This window comes from Artemia sp. Qi Xiang Cuo, chromosome 2 (genome assembly GCF_049724085.1).
Source record: "Artemia sp. Qi Xiang Cuo chromosome 2, ASM4972408v1, whole genome shotgun sequence".
Classification (NCBI taxonomy): Eukaryota; Metazoa; Arthropoda; class Branchiopoda; order Anostraca; family Artemiidae; genus Artemia; species Artemia sp. Qi Xiang Cuo.
Genome location: NC_142795.1, coordinates 65,081,558 through 65,097,112, shown reverse-complemented (window position 1 = coordinate 65,097,112; position 15,555 = coordinate 65,081,558). Strand labels below are relative to the sequence as shown.

Here is a 15,555-nt window from a genome sequence, read left to right as displayed (position 1 = left end):
TTATATTATATATATATATATATATATATATATATATATATATATATATATATATATATATATATATATATATATATATATATATATATATATATATATATATATATGACTCAGGTATCAAAATAAAAGGTTCGGTAAGTCTACAACTCCAAAATAAAGAAAATCCATCTTTTTTCAATATTATTTTACCAGTAGCATTTTCCCCGTTGAAGAAATAGGAAAGGACTAAATTCGTAATCCTGTAAGCTTAAATCTCCCAAGCAAAAGTATTATAAAGTGTGTTTATTATTCACATACAATTTCCAAGAAATAAAATTCCAAAGATCATTTTCTGGAATCATTCAAATGGGTCGTCAAATGTGCAAGTTAGCAATTTATACTCTGGTTCCTGCTGCGCTTTCAATTGACTTCAGAATAGCAAAATCTTCATTTATGATATCTAATAATTCTTTTAAGCCTTTCTGTTCTTCGATGAGGATTGTTTTAAGCTCCGCAACCGTATTAGGGTCTAAAGATGCTTTCTGATCAGACATCGGTTGCTCAACCCTTGTTCTTAACCTCAATTGAGAGAGTAGTTCATTTAATTTGCCTCGAAATTGAGCAGGAAGAGACAGCTCACGTACTAAAGATTCCAGTCTCGCTCCCAATTTTTCTTCTTCTGAAGTAAGACCAATACCAGCCCGTCGTGCATATTCCTGTTTGATAATCACCTTGAGTAGTCTATGTTGTAAACTCAACTCTGTCATTTTCATCTGATTGATGGTAGCAGAAGCCTCAGCTATACCTCGCTGCATCTTAGCTAGCTCACTCGCAAATTCATCCAGTTTTTTCCCTTGCCTCTCAGTCTCAGCTTGTATAGATTTCGAATGACCAGCTAGAGCTTCAAAGCTAATCACCGGAACAGGTAAATATCGATCTTTATCTGGATTGCTATTTACTGCTTGACGCCAAAGACGAACATCAATTCCAGCTGGAGGTACATCCAAATATTCCTTTATTTGAGAAGCAGAGGGCTTATTTCTGGGATAACAATTTGCAACGCCTTGACTTTCTAAATTGGCTTTGATATTCTGTTGTCCCCAAAGATAATTTGCAAGGGTGGTAGCACCAGCCTTTTGTGATCCACCTACAGCTGTCTTTTCTTCTACTGTGATTAACACCTCACATTTTGTTTCTCCGACGGGGCTGACACTAATCACAGAGACGAGTAGACCAGGACGATTTCCAAGGGCCTGTTGTATGATTGAAACAAGTGAAGCCTGATTTTGAGAGACGTCACCCGCTTTCTTTTGAATAATGAGGGCTACTAATCCTTCTTCATCTTTAGTTTCAGGTATAGGAATGTATAGTACTGACTTGAAACGACAAAAATGACCATCGGGTTTAAACTCAACAGGGACGGCTGTGTTTGTATAATAGCCCTTACCAGTCCCCCAGCATGCTTGTAGGGCGTTCCATTTCGACAGAATTGCGTCTCTTTCGTCTCCATAAATGTTACAGAATAGGACAGCATTATATTGTGCATCCACAGTAGATGTTGGCTGAGCAGCTTGAGCTTGTGCTGGCTGACCAAAAGAAGATTGCGTTCCCAATCCTAGAAAAAATACGTATGAGCAAATAGGATGAAAAAAGGCTTATAATAGTGCTGAAATTTAATCACTTTTAATTCACTGCTATTATGGATGCCCAAAACAAATATATATTAAGATAGTTTAACGGTAATGGTACTAAGAAAAATCAGAAGAAGACATCAAACACCACGAATCGACTGAGCAGAATTTATAACCATGAATGAAGAATCTAAGATAATCATGTATGATGATGATATTGATGGTTTATTTATAACCCACTTACAATGGAAAAATAGTGGAGTAATAAAGAAAAGAAAGAAAGAAAAATTCACTACAAAATGACAAATAAATAACAAACAAAAAAAATAAACAAAAATATAAAACAGCACTAAGCAACCGAAAGAGGCGATGTTGAGGGCCCAGCCTTAAGCACGCATCAGAAGCAATTACATGTTGATGATGGTGCAGAATACGCATAATATCAGTACCACCAAACCGAGAAATTATTTTTCTATTAAGGTAGGAACGTGGCAAATAAAGCAGAAACTTGCAGTACCGGATATAATAAATGCGGATTAGATTCAGATCGCTTTCTCAAAATAGAGGGTCAAGTCCAGACACAAAAAGTATTGCATGATCACAAAAAGTCGAGTAAAATTTCGCGAGAAAGCGCCTATTATAAACACGATTAGCAACTATCTTAGCATAACCCATTTTTAATTTATATTTATTATCAGATACAGTTTTTCGCCGCAGAGCTGAAACTGAATCACATACCGAAATCCCAAGCCACCTGAGATTAGAAAACCGGGAGTAACAAAAAGACGGCAATTTAAATCATCCGTACCAAACATATCATTATACGACAAATATTCACATTTGGCGATATTTAGGAATAAACCAATTTTTCAAGAGAAGAACGGACCATATAAACACTGTGCTAACCCAATTTTCGACTGACTAATAAGTAGCAGATCGTCGGCGTATCCAAGGTAAACGCCAAGGCGTTTGCCCCTAGCTCATATAAAGAGTAAAGGGCCTGTGAATAAACAACACTGTCGAACGCTTCGGACACATCAATTGCACATATATGCAGAACTTGTCCCTCAACGCTAACATCTCTTAGAAGAACTGAAAGGGCTCGATGCGCATGCTGGCAAACAATTCGTTTTTTAAACTCAAACTGATTTGCATCATAGTTAACTAAATCAATAACATGAAGTAATAAAATACACTCAAATAACTTGCAAATATTACATGCGACAGTTATAGGCCTATACGAATCACACTTATTTGGATCTTTGCCTATATGCCTACAATTTACAAAGGCCTTTATTACGCACATAGAATCTAGCAAAAATACATAATCGCAGCTCTAATCACTAAATCCTAGAGTTCATGCTTTCAATCCTCATACATGGGCTGTTGCTATGTTTGTCCCCTCGATTCAGTCGAGCGGAACGTTGTGAACTAGACCTCACTTTATTCGGGTCTTTGGCCCTCGTAGGGTTGTTCACCCCTCCCCTTGCTTTGTTTGCTAAGGTTGGCAGATCGAGCCTTTAGACGTGGCAAGCGCCCAGGCCTCAAGAAACAATCTATAATTTTTTTTTATATCTAATATGAGGGAATTCCCCTTTAACGATTTCTTTTTTTTTACTGGTGGCTGGAATAAAGATTCAGTATCTGGAATGATCATAAACTAGAGAGTATTTCAAATTATATATTTTTATCAGATCTGACAATTTGGTTCTAAGCAGACAGAGACAATCAGGATAGTAAAGATCAATAAACACCACCTATATGATGAAGTCATGGAGTTACCTCAATTAAACTTACTGGTGTAATTACTTGCAGTTTAAGGAAGTTTAAGATGAAAAACGACCAGTTCTTTTATATTCTGTTTTGGGGCTACAATTTGATGGGCTGACAACACTGTACCAACTTTTCAACAATACCATCTTTAACTTCAACGACTAGACATTTAATTGAGGAATAAACACCGACTATGGAGCAATATGTTCTTACAAAGAATCTATTAGTGACACGTACTCTAAAAACAGAAATTCAAACGAATTCAACCCGAGTTAGCCCAAAAATACACTTAAAAATAAATATAACCTAAACTAGCCAATACTGATGGGTTTGTTTCAAAGGTAAATCAATGCGTAATCAGGGTCTCTTTTCCCTATGCCATGGGTTATCCTTGTTGCATTTGATATTCTGTATTTCATATATCAAAGAATGTATTGAAATTATTCTTTGATTAAAGCAGAAAGCATGTCTTTAGTATATAGAAAATATAACTGATAAAAAATATTTAGAAGATAAAGCTCATATACATATATACAGGTATATATTTTAAGTCTGCGAGATTTAAAGGACAGAGGCATTAACAACATTCTTTTAAATAATAGTCTTAGTATATGAGGCATTATCTACATTTACAAAACCATTAAAGCTTTTACGCGATTGAAAAGTATAAGACATAAAGGAATATTATCTTCTGGTACTCACATTTAAAAATTGGTTTTCACAGAACCTGGAGAAAATTATGACCAAATAGTACAATAGTATTTCTGACCTTTCTACAAAACTTTTCGAGTCACATCAAAGCCTATTCCGATCTCAAAATAATTTACACACAAATTTTAAGACATTTTAGACGTGGTTGAAATAACCACATGCATTGAGAACGAAATTTTCACATCCTATGTAAAAGTCGGGTTGTATTTTTATTTGTGTTTTATTTGGTAAGCTGGTGCCAAATTTGTTGTTACATTAATGTCATGTTTGACAGGAACTAATCCTGAAGCATATTTGGAAAGAACCAGTCAAATTAAAGCGTTTTTTTTTATTAAAGGTGATCAAGCTTTCAGAAGCACAGCAGCTATTCCTGACAACTAGAATGTATTTTCAAATACGAATAAAAGCACAAGCTCTTGATACAGGCAAACATGACATACATAGCTTTACTTCAAGGCTTATCCTTCATTTTGCCCAGACATTTTTTACAACTCATTTTTGATTCACAAGCATGATGCTGAAAAAAGTGATTTTAGATATGTTACCTGAAAAAACTGGTGCACTTGTTGCTTGAGTAGGTTGCGTTACACCAAAAAAAGAGGGTCCTCCACCGCCGCCAAAAATACTAGTTGTTCCAAAGCCACTACTAGCAGTTGTTCTAGCTCCAAAATTTGATCCACTGAACGAAAACGGGGATGAGGTAGCTGAGCCAAAACTGGGTGTTGAACCAAAATTAGGCGTTGATCCAAACACTCCTGTTGCTCCAAAAGAAGGAGTAGAGGTGGTGGCACCAAAGGAGGGTGTACTCGATGAGCCAAAAGTTGGAGTGGTATTTGAGCCAAACCCAAATGTGGGGGCTGGACTGGCTGTAGTACTTCCAAAATTAAAACTCATTTTAAATCTAAAAAACGGCATAGAAATTAGCTAAAGTCAATATTTAACAATAGAAATTACATTTCATAAGACATACTATTATTTTTAATGGAAAAGGATGCACTTTATTCTTGTTACAAACTGGTATTTTCACTGTTGCAGACTATAAAAGACATTTAGGACTATACAAACCATATTTTGAAAAAAAAAGAATACACGCACCATTCTACTGCCTTTTTGTTTGGTTTTTATTTTTATCTTTTATACATAGTAAAGTTAAAAAATTTTAGAGCATTTTTTTCCCACTGATCTAGCTATTCATGAACAATAGAACTAGAACCCGAAGCCGCGCCGAAAAGTCGACGGCGCACCGCCGAGAAAAATCAGTGGCGCACCACCGAGCTTGCATCAGCGCGCTGACGCCGCCGTTTTTTTTTTTTCTCTCTCTTTTTGCTTATCGATATCGACCTCCGGGCTTCAACCGTCATCCCGGCTAATCTGTTTCTTAAAGATAAATACTGTCATCTTGGGCTCGCCATGTATATCGGTTCGTAGGAAGGAAAAGAAGAAATTTTTCTTGAAACAAAAATTCTACCTTCCACTTGAAAATTCTGTTCATTTTTCTTTCTGATTTTTCGGATGAAAAGAGGTAGGTAAAAGAACATTAGGCAATTCAGGATGTTATCATAGGCAGCGCCATCTCGCTGCCTAAATAAAGAACAATGTTGGCACAATGTATTATTTATTTTTTTTGTTTTTTTTTTCATACCAGGTCAATTCTTATCGCAGAAGTTGTCGTAGAAATTTTTAAAAGGGCTCATTCGATTGGAAATTGGAATAGCTAGTGCCGTTTTTAATAGTCGAAAGTGATTGGAAGGCAGCTAACACCCCTTCTATGCCCACCATTTCCCCAAACACTTCCCATCAAAATTCTATGATAGCCCTTTTGTTCAGAGTAATTGATTTCCAGACAGAAAATATGTTTTTGAGGAGGTTACTCTCCCACAACCCTAACGGCAAGGGTTTTAAGTTATGCCCTGGGGGTATATAAGAAAGAAGTTGGCACGATGTATTATTTATTATTTTTTTCCTTTAGACCAGGGCACTTCGTACTGAAGAAATTGTCGTAGAAACCTCGAAAAGGGCTCATACAGTTAGAAATTGGAGTGGCCTGTGCCTTTTTTAATAATCGAAAGTGATTGGAAGGCAACTAACACCCCTTTCACGCCCACCATTTCCCGAAACACATCCAATCCAAATTTTGAGATATCCGTTTTGTTTAACGTAGTTGAAAGTTCTGGAAATTAGGTTTTAGAGGATGAAAAACCCCCACAGCCCTCAGGCCCAGGGTTGTCATTTATGCTCTGGCGGCATATAAGGTGCTTATAGAAAGCGTTGTCGTAGAAACCCAAAAAGGGATCATTCGATTGGAAATCGAAAGGCCTAGTGCCCTTTTTAGTAATCAAAAGTAACTGGAAGGCTTGACATTTTTATAGTAAAGATAGATGTGGGTATAATGTATCATTTTTTTTTTGTCGTTTAGACGAGGGCACTTCGTATCGAAGGAGTTGTCTTAGGAACTTCGAAAAGGGCTCATTCGATTGAAAATAGAAAGGGCTAATGCCCTTTTTAATAGTCGAAAGTGATTGGAGGGAAACTAATCCCCCTCCCACGCCCCCCCTCCCATTTGCCTTTATGTTGAAAAAGTAAATATTGCCTTAACATTAAATCAAAATGCACTGTGTTAATGCCAACTCCCAATAAGGCATCTCAGCAGTACGGTATCCCAAGAATGACGGAGGGTATTATGTTCTAACTTTTGGGGCTACTTCTGCTCTTAAAATTTAACCAAATTAAAATAGCGTAAGCGTATCCAAGCTATCAAAGAAACTAAACAGATTTTTTTTGCGAATGGTATCAAGTTATCCATTTCAGGTTAACTAGATGAGGTATGAAACTAAATTAAACACTACAATTTGCGTTCAGGTTTTTAAAAGGGTTTATGGTGTTAAAAATTGCTGACAATTTTTTTCCAGCTTACAAATAGCAGGCCAAACTATAAATTCTTAAAAAATGAAAAGATTTCAAGTATTATTTTCTTTTTCCCTGAAAAGACTATGTCAATATAAAACGAACAGAAATTAATTAAAAAAACTGTTTCAACAAAATAAGTTTTTCAAAGAAAAGTAAAGAGCTTCATTAAAAAAAATTAGTAAAAATAAAATCAAAAAATTTACCAAGCGTGAAACTACCACCAATCAGCATCAATAAATAAATGAAACCCAAAACGAACAGAAATTACAATAAATAACCGAGTCAAACTCAAAACGAACAGAAATTAACAAAAGTTGGGCTCAAAACCCCTATGCCTTCCCCAGGCCAAAACAAAATTTGTACTTTACTGAAAAAATACAAATGAATGTGGATTGTCAGTTTAATTTAAACATACTGATATTTAGTAATCAAAATGTTAATATTATTTGATTTATTATAGTTATAACAGTAAAAACATTTATATTTTTTTCAATAAAGTGCAAATTATGTTCTGGCCTTGGGAAGGTATAGGGGTTTTGAGTCCAACTTATGTTAATTTCTGCTCGTTTTGAGTTTGACCAGGTTATTTATAGTAATTTTTGTTTGTTTTGGGTTTCATTTATTTATCGATGCTCATGGCTCCAGGCAGAGTGAACAAACTCACTTTTGTTACATCAATTGTAACTGAAGGGATGTAACCGCTGATTTAAAATAATCGGTGTTGTTAAGCCATGGTATCTGACTGGTATACAGTGTTTTTTCGATGTTTTTATTTGTTTTTTTTCACTTCCTTTTCGTATGTATTTGATGAAGAGGAGATGTTCCAACTTCAAAGTTTGAAAGTTATACACACATTAGCCGAAATCATTAACAAGAAGAAAACGACTAAACACGGGATTTTATAGGAACCATGCGATGTTAAACATAAGCACAACATAGGCTTCCCTGGGTCTAGCGGCTAAAAATGAGAATCCTACTTGGTCTCATCAACAGTGAACATAAACACTTTCCGCACGGCCCAACAAATTCCTGTTTTGTCATATTGTTATTGTATGTTTTTAGCCAACCATTTAAATATCATTACTAAAATCAAATTGAGGTTGAAAGTGCTTGGTGAAGTGGAATTTTTATTATTATTTTTAATCAGAAAAATCGGCGCGCCGTAGAGTGCCGCCGGTCGGAAATTTCTGACCGGCGAAACGCCGCCAAAATAATTTCGGCCGCCGCCAATACTAAATCACACATTTGCCGCCGTCATGTCGGCGTGGCGCGGCTTCGGGGATTTGAGAATCATTATTAATGAGCAAATATGTTTTTGCAATTTTTGTGATACTGTGTGTGTAAAACTGGCCCAAAACCTAGGTTGTTTACATAAATATACTCACATTTTTCTTTACTTTTTTTTTTTGGGGGGGGGGGAGGAGGGTATTAATTTCATTAAGAATAATATTTTTTCCTTTTTCACTTGTTAAATAATTTAAAAATTCATCAATAGAATTCAATTTGAGATATTAGAAGGGGGCCTGCCAAGGAGCAGCCATGTTGTCCAGTCTTTTCAATAACTGTGTTTTCTTATGTTCAAGATCTTTACCCATCCTCATTAATTTTATCCTCAATCAATCTACCTTTGGTATGCAAGGCTGACAACATTTTGAACTCTAGCCATTCCCTTCAACAGATCACAAATATTTTCGAAATTCTCCAGGCTGAATACCAGAGAGTTGGATCACAATTCAACTCTGTAAAATCCAACACCCACTGTTTTAATTAGAATATGCATAACGCAATTCCATTTGTAACTCCTGGAAATAGCTCTGTCTATCTAGTTGACCACCATATTCATTTTGGCCTCCCCATAGATTCCTCCATCTGCCACACCTGTAAGCTTCTTCTTGTTCATTTCATATATCAAATTTCAGCAGCTTTGCTTACTGTAAACTTTGGTTTGACTTTTTGGGCATCAAAAATCAAGCCAAAATTTGTTTCAAATTTTGTCTTTACTAATCAGGTTTATGTGAAATTATGTCTCATGTACTTGTTATTTGTTCAATTTTGCAGTTAAGACTTTGAGAAGTCAGGTAAAATTTCAGTTTTGTAAATTTAGTCAATTCAGTCTATCACAGCTTAACTATATGTTGTTTTTGCAAAGATCGACAAGTCTATAGCTTTCATTTAAGGAAAACTAATTTAAAGCGCTTTTCAAAAATAGGTGAAATTTGACCACACGAGTGAATACACTATGTCAGGAGGTAGACTACAGTAGAGATCCAGAAAAATACTACCCCTCTTTTCTGACATCATGCATCAACACAACCTAATTCATCAATAACAACAATTTTCTGGCCAATCTCCGGGTCCCTAGTACCCTCTCCTTCCCACTGAAATGGGAAATCTCCATAGCCAAGGCAAAAACCCTTGAAAATTTATAGCCAAACAGAAGCCAAATGATTCGTTTTTTCACCCCCTTTCAGGAGAGAAATTTTTCTTGTTAATTAGGGTTTACTTCGCCAAGGGACTTATGGTTTTAAGATAGATAGGAAATGAGGTTAATAACTGGTTTTGTATTGAATCAGGTAATAAGTAGGGTTGCGTTCTATCCCCAGTTCTATGGATCATTTTGATGGACATTGTCCATCAAAGCAAAGGCTATGCATTCTCAAGACCAGAACATAATTTGCACTTTACTGAAAAAAAAAAAAAAAAAATGACAATGGATTGTCCTTTTAATATACATAAACTGATATTTATTCCTTAAAGTTTTCAGACTTTTTTTAATTATTAAAGTAAAAAAAGTGTAATTTTAAATGTATTTTGTTTTCAGTAAAGTGCAAATTATGTTTTGGTCTTCAGAAGGCATGGGGGTGTCAGCCCTACTCATGTTAATTTTTGCTCGTTTTGAGTTTGACTTGATTATTTATTGTAATTTCTGCTCCTTTTGGGTTTCATTTATTTATTGATGACGGTGATTTGTGGAAGTTTTATGCTTGGGAGGTTACTTGACTTTGTTTCTGCTCATTTTTTACTTAGTGAAGCTCTATACTTTTCTTGAAAAAATTTATTTCGTGAAAAATTTTTTTTTAAATTAATTTCTCTTAGTTTTTTATTGACGTAGTCTTTTTCATGATAAAAAATTATATCTTTTCATTTTTTATCTATAAGAATCTATAGCATGGGTTACTATTTGTATGTTGACTATTGGAGAAACTTTTCCAACAGTTGTTAATCCTGACACAAATAGTATTGGTTAATTAAGTTTATATTGCCTCAAGTTGACCTGAAAAATAAAATTTAGTATCATTCCAAAAAATTCTATCTATGCTCTTTGACAAGCTGGGTACAATTAGACTTTTTTGATTTATTTAAATTTTAAGAGCAGAAGTAGTAATAGTAGTAGCCCCAAAAGTTTCAAATTAATACCCCCAGTCGTTCTTGCTATAACACTGAGGTTTCTTATTGACAACCATACACACAATGCCTTTTGATTTAGTCTTAAGGCAATATTTAGTCTTAAAGCATAATGGGCCAATTGCTTAATTGTGGGGGGTTGATATGCCCAATATCCCTAAAGATATAGTTGCTGGACTGTTCTACTATGCTGAACAAAATGGTTGTCTCAGAATTTTGACTGGATGTGTTTTTTAAAATAAATGGGCATGGAAGGAGGGCTGTTTGCCCTCCAATCTCTTTTTACTCCTAAAAAGAGTACTAAAACTTTTAATCTTGAATTGAATTAGCTCATTTATAAGTTTCAATGATATTTCTATCTATTATAGAGCAGCACTGCTTATGATATTGATAATATGCCCTTTTGAAAACCTGCATGCACATAGTTTTTTTTTTTATTTAATTGAAGCTCCTTCTAAACGCTCCCTTAAAGCTTCACCTTAATATCCTTAGTGTCATTAGTTACAGTAACTGTAGTGATGAAGAAAAGACGAATGGAATTTCAACTATACCAAATGTATTTAATGTTGCTATTTCCCCAGTTGGGATAGCTCTGTGACACGGTTTGTAGATTAAATCACAAGGGGCTCTCCCCTTGGGGTTTCTGACGCCTGTAAACTTAGTGTACTGTACAATTTTGGCTTGTTTTGAATGTGCTTGCTTGATAGTACTTATCCGCCCTTTTCTACCCTGCTTGGACACTTAGTGCAGTGCCTACTTCTGATTCATTTTGCTTGGTTTATTTAGGCTAGCCTACTATTGACTGAGGGTTCCCACCTCTCTGCAAGCACTTGTATTATTTGCTTGACTTTGCTTTTTATTTTTAACCTTTTGGTATTTTATTTTAGGGCTATTTGCCCTGACTGACAGGACAGTCAGTAGTCCTGTTACTCCTGACCTATATAATTGTAGTGTAAGGATTCTGGCTCTAGGAGTAGAAGGTCCAAATGAGACCAGTAAACCACTGTTATTTGGGAGTAGAACAGTTATTGCAAAAAAAAATGTTTGAACATCTCAAAAAACATGAGCGTAGAGACCATTATGGCTCAACGCTAGAAAGACTTGGACCAGATGTCTCTATTAACATAATAGCTGTGAACCAATCAGGAGCTACTGCTATACCTTCTATTTCAGATATAGCACTAAATGGTTATAAGGTAAAGTATGTGCTTGGTGCTAACCCCAATTCAATCAGAAACAGAAAAGGTATTGTATTCATCCCATCTGAGGAGGTCACCAATATGGATGATTTTATTATGAAGGTCCAAGATGATGATAGAATCCAACAAGCAACAATGGCCTTCAAAAATGGAAGTCCTATGGTTATCCCTTTGGTTTGCACCTTCAATCGGGATGTTCAACTCCCACTGAAAATCTCTGTTTGGGGTGCAAGGTATACAGTAAAACAATTTATTCACTTGGGCAATACAGTGCTTCAATTGCCAAGGTTTTGGCCACGTGGCTTCTGATTTACTGCAGGGGCAGAAGATGTCTACTATGTAGTGGACAACTCTTCCTTGAAGAATGTTCCCAATCCAAGACAGTAAAGGAAGAACAGGTACTTAAGCGCCAAATTGAATTCACTTGATAGTTGTAGACATGAGTTGACATATTGGTTTAGACTAAATTGTTTGAATTCCCCAGCAAATTGTGTTCTACTACCCAAACTTAAAAGCCCCCCTAATGAACGACCAGTCACTAGACTCCAACAAATAAAAAATAATTGTCCCCAGTTAATGACTTACCCAGCCTCTAGTACCAAGATATATTGCAAATCATGTGTCCCTATTTTACTTGGTATTTTAATAGTGTTACCTTAACAAATATTTAATGTTTGATGCAGTTTATTTCAGGTATTTGCCTGTGAGTGTTTTTGAATGTACCAACCATTTATATATTTGATATTCGGATATATATTCTGTATAAAGTTTATACTATAGACGTTCACCATTTGAACTATGAAAACTTGCTGATGATGCCAAACTTTTTGGCAGTGCTAACCAACAGAAAATTCAACGGAATCTAGATAGACTACAGAATTGGACTCAAGGCTGGCTTCTCCAATTCAACACAAGCAAATGCTGTATTTTGCACTTTGGACCTAACAACTCAATGGCTACCTTCTCAATTTTAAATCAAATCACTAATAGAAGGGACCATCTAGTGAATAGAGAAGAAAGGGACCTTGGTGTGATCATTGATGAAAGGTTGAGGTTCCACAGCCACATTCAGCATGTTGTCTCCCAAGCAAACTCCATCCTTGGCCTATTAAAAAGGACCATCAGTATCCGAGAGGCAACAATATTCATAAGACTTTTTAAGGCTCTTGTTAGACCCCATCTTGATTTTGGCATGTGCCTGGCTGGTCCTTCTTACCAGCAAGATGTTAGGCTCATTGAAAATGTTCAGAGGCGAGCAACAAAGTGCATGTAAAGAAAAATTATGCAAAGAAAAATTATTATTATTATACAAAAATTCTCAATTATAAGGGAAACCTGAAAAAGATTTGGTCCACCATTAATGATATACTTTCAAAAAATAGAAAATCAAAGTCTATACCTATTTGCCTTAAAGACAAAAATGGCAGATTAATTGACCCCTTAAATGCACCTGACGCATCTAATAATTATTTTTCTACTTTTCCTCAAACTGACTCCAACTTCTCCTCACAGACTGTATTCCCTTGCTTCAATTTTATGTCCAAATTTTTTTACCCAACTGATAGAAATGAGGTACTTAAAATCATCGGTTCTCTCCCTAATAGTTTTACTCCTGACTGTCTTGGATTAAGTAAAAAGCTCCTGAAGACCATATCTCCTTTTGTTTGCGAGCCCATCAAGCACATTGCCAACCTATCTTTAACCCACAGAGTTTTCCCTGATTTACTAAAGTCAGCCATTGTTATTCCAGTTCTTAAAAAGGGTGATCCAACTGAGATAGGTAATTATCGTCCAATTTCAAATCTTCCTGTTCCAAAGTGCTCGAGAGAATCATCTTCAGACGGCTGTCTCCCTTTCTGTTTGACAGTCAGCACTCCGTTTCCTTGATATCTCCTCACCAATATGGCTTTAGGCCGAAATTCTCAACTTCTCATGCTCTAATTGACGCCACACAGTTCATACGCTCACAACTTGACCTTAATAAAACTGTGCTGGGCTTATTTTTGGATTTCTCTAAGGCCTTTGACACGGTCGATCATAGTATTTTAATAAGTAAATTAAATAGTTACGGTATTCGTGGTGTCCCCCTCTCTTGGTTTGATTCTTATCTATCTGGAAGGGTACAGAGTTTGAGTTTAGGTGGAGTATCCTATCAGCCCTTACCTGTTCGGAGGGGTGTCCCGCGAGGCTCCGTTCTAGGCCCTATTTTATTTCTCCTATATATAAATGATCTTGTTATAGACCTGGGCCCTTCTGTGTATCTTGTATTATTTGCTGATGACAGCAACTTCTTCATCACTGGCACCAATCTACCATTGGCAATAACCTCTGCCCAAGTCCTTCTGAACAGAGTCCAGGCGTGGTGCCTTACGAATAACATGACCATTAATAGCAAAAAAAGTCAAATAGTATTATTCAGAACCCCCTACAACAAAGATGTTATTCAACCTGCTCTTGGTCTCAGGTACTCCTCCGACATCCTCCCACAAGTTGAGGTTGCCAAGTTTCTTGGTGTATTTATTGACTCATGCTTGTCCTTCTCTAATCATATTTCTTACAAAACAGCAATAATTTTGAGACAAGTAGCTATGATTAACCGTGTGAATTATTTTCTTCCTCCTGACATCCTAGTTACCCTCTATTATTCCTTTATTTTTCCTTACCTTTCTTATTGCGGATCAGTTTGCGGAAATACAAAACGGTCCTACACTAAAAACTCAAATTTGCTAAAAACCGTGCCATTAAAGCAGTTTTTCGGCTTCCCCGTCTATATCCAACTCGTGATTTGTATTCAGATTTTGGCATAGCTCCACTTGATCAAATCATACAAAAACTAAACTTATCGCTTGCTTACTCTGCTTTCCACAATAATCTTCCACCTCAACTATTAACCTATTATAATATTAATAATTCGGAAGCCCACTGTCTCCAATCATCCAATAGAGCCTTTAAAATTCCTAAATGCGTTTCAAGTGCTGCCCAGCAATCTCCCATTTACAAATCTATTATACAATGGAATAAAATTCCCTCCAGTGATGAACTTGCCACAAGTTTCTGTAAGTTGTATAAAAATGTAACAAAACTTGATAATATAATTTAATCTTTCCATTTTTAAAAAATTTTCTCTAATTACCCATGTTTTATTCTTCTATTTTTTTTCAGTGTTACTTTAATTTTTTTTTCTTTTTTTTGTCCTTAACAAGTTATCTTCTAGGATTGTTATTGATGTTTGTGTTATGTTTTTATTTGAATTGAATTGAATTTGAAATTGAATTAAAGCTTAAGCTCAACTTCATATAAGGACCATCTCATGCAGCTCAAGCTAACTACCCTTGTCTACAGAGGCATGCATAGTGATATGATGCTGACCTATAAACTCCTAAAGGAAAACTCCACCATCTTCACGGGCAGCCACAGAACCAGCCATTATCTCACAAGAGGATACTCAAAGAAGCTACCACAATTAAGCTCCAGATCAAGAATCCATTAAATGTATTTTTCAAGAAGAGTAACAAACCACTGGAATGAATTGAAGGACTCTACTGTCAGCAGTCCTTCCATTGAGTATTTCAAACACCAACTTGACACAGAGTGGGAGAAGAAGCAGTGGAGGTCCACCTGGGAGTCATCAACTCAAGAGCACTACAGGTCTGGAGGACCTTAAAGCTCTCAAATGGATTAAGGTGATTAAGGTAAGGTGCCCACATTGCTCTGTGATTAGGCAGCGCTATTGCGCTGCCTATGATCTTTGGACTATTTTTGAAGAAATGGCCATCTCAAAATTTCTATCAGGTGCATTTCTGAGAAAATACAACATGTGGGGGGATAGCTGCTCTCCAATATCTTAAACTCTTAAAAAGGGCACTAGAGCTTATGATTAGGCTACCAGTCAAATGAGCCCCCTCCAAAGTTGATGTGACCATCCATTCAAAAAAAAGCCTTATATACTC

General features: G+C 36.0%; 1 protein-coding gene across 3 annotated transcripts in view; it reads right to left on the bottom strand.

Moving 5' to 3' along the window:
* Positions 1-249: 249 nt before the first annotated feature.
* LOC148955499 (nuclear pore complex protein Nup54-like) overlaps positions 250-15,555 on the bottom strand; it is a 35,486-nt gene continuing 20,180 nt past the window's right edge. For all 3 annotated transcript variants that reach the window (XM_089108220.1, XM_089108219.1, XM_089108218.1), the window contains exons 2-3: positions 4,640-4,995; positions 250-1,594 (exon numbers count right to left, since the gene is read on the bottom strand). In XM_089108220.1, the coding sequence (XP_088964346.1) occupies positions 375-1,594; positions 4,640-4,988 (1,569 nt within the window). In that variant the 5' untranslated portion in view covers positions 4,989-4,995 and the 3' untranslated portion in view covers positions 250-374. The remainder of the gene's footprint in view (positions 1,595-4,639; positions 4,996-15,555) is intronic.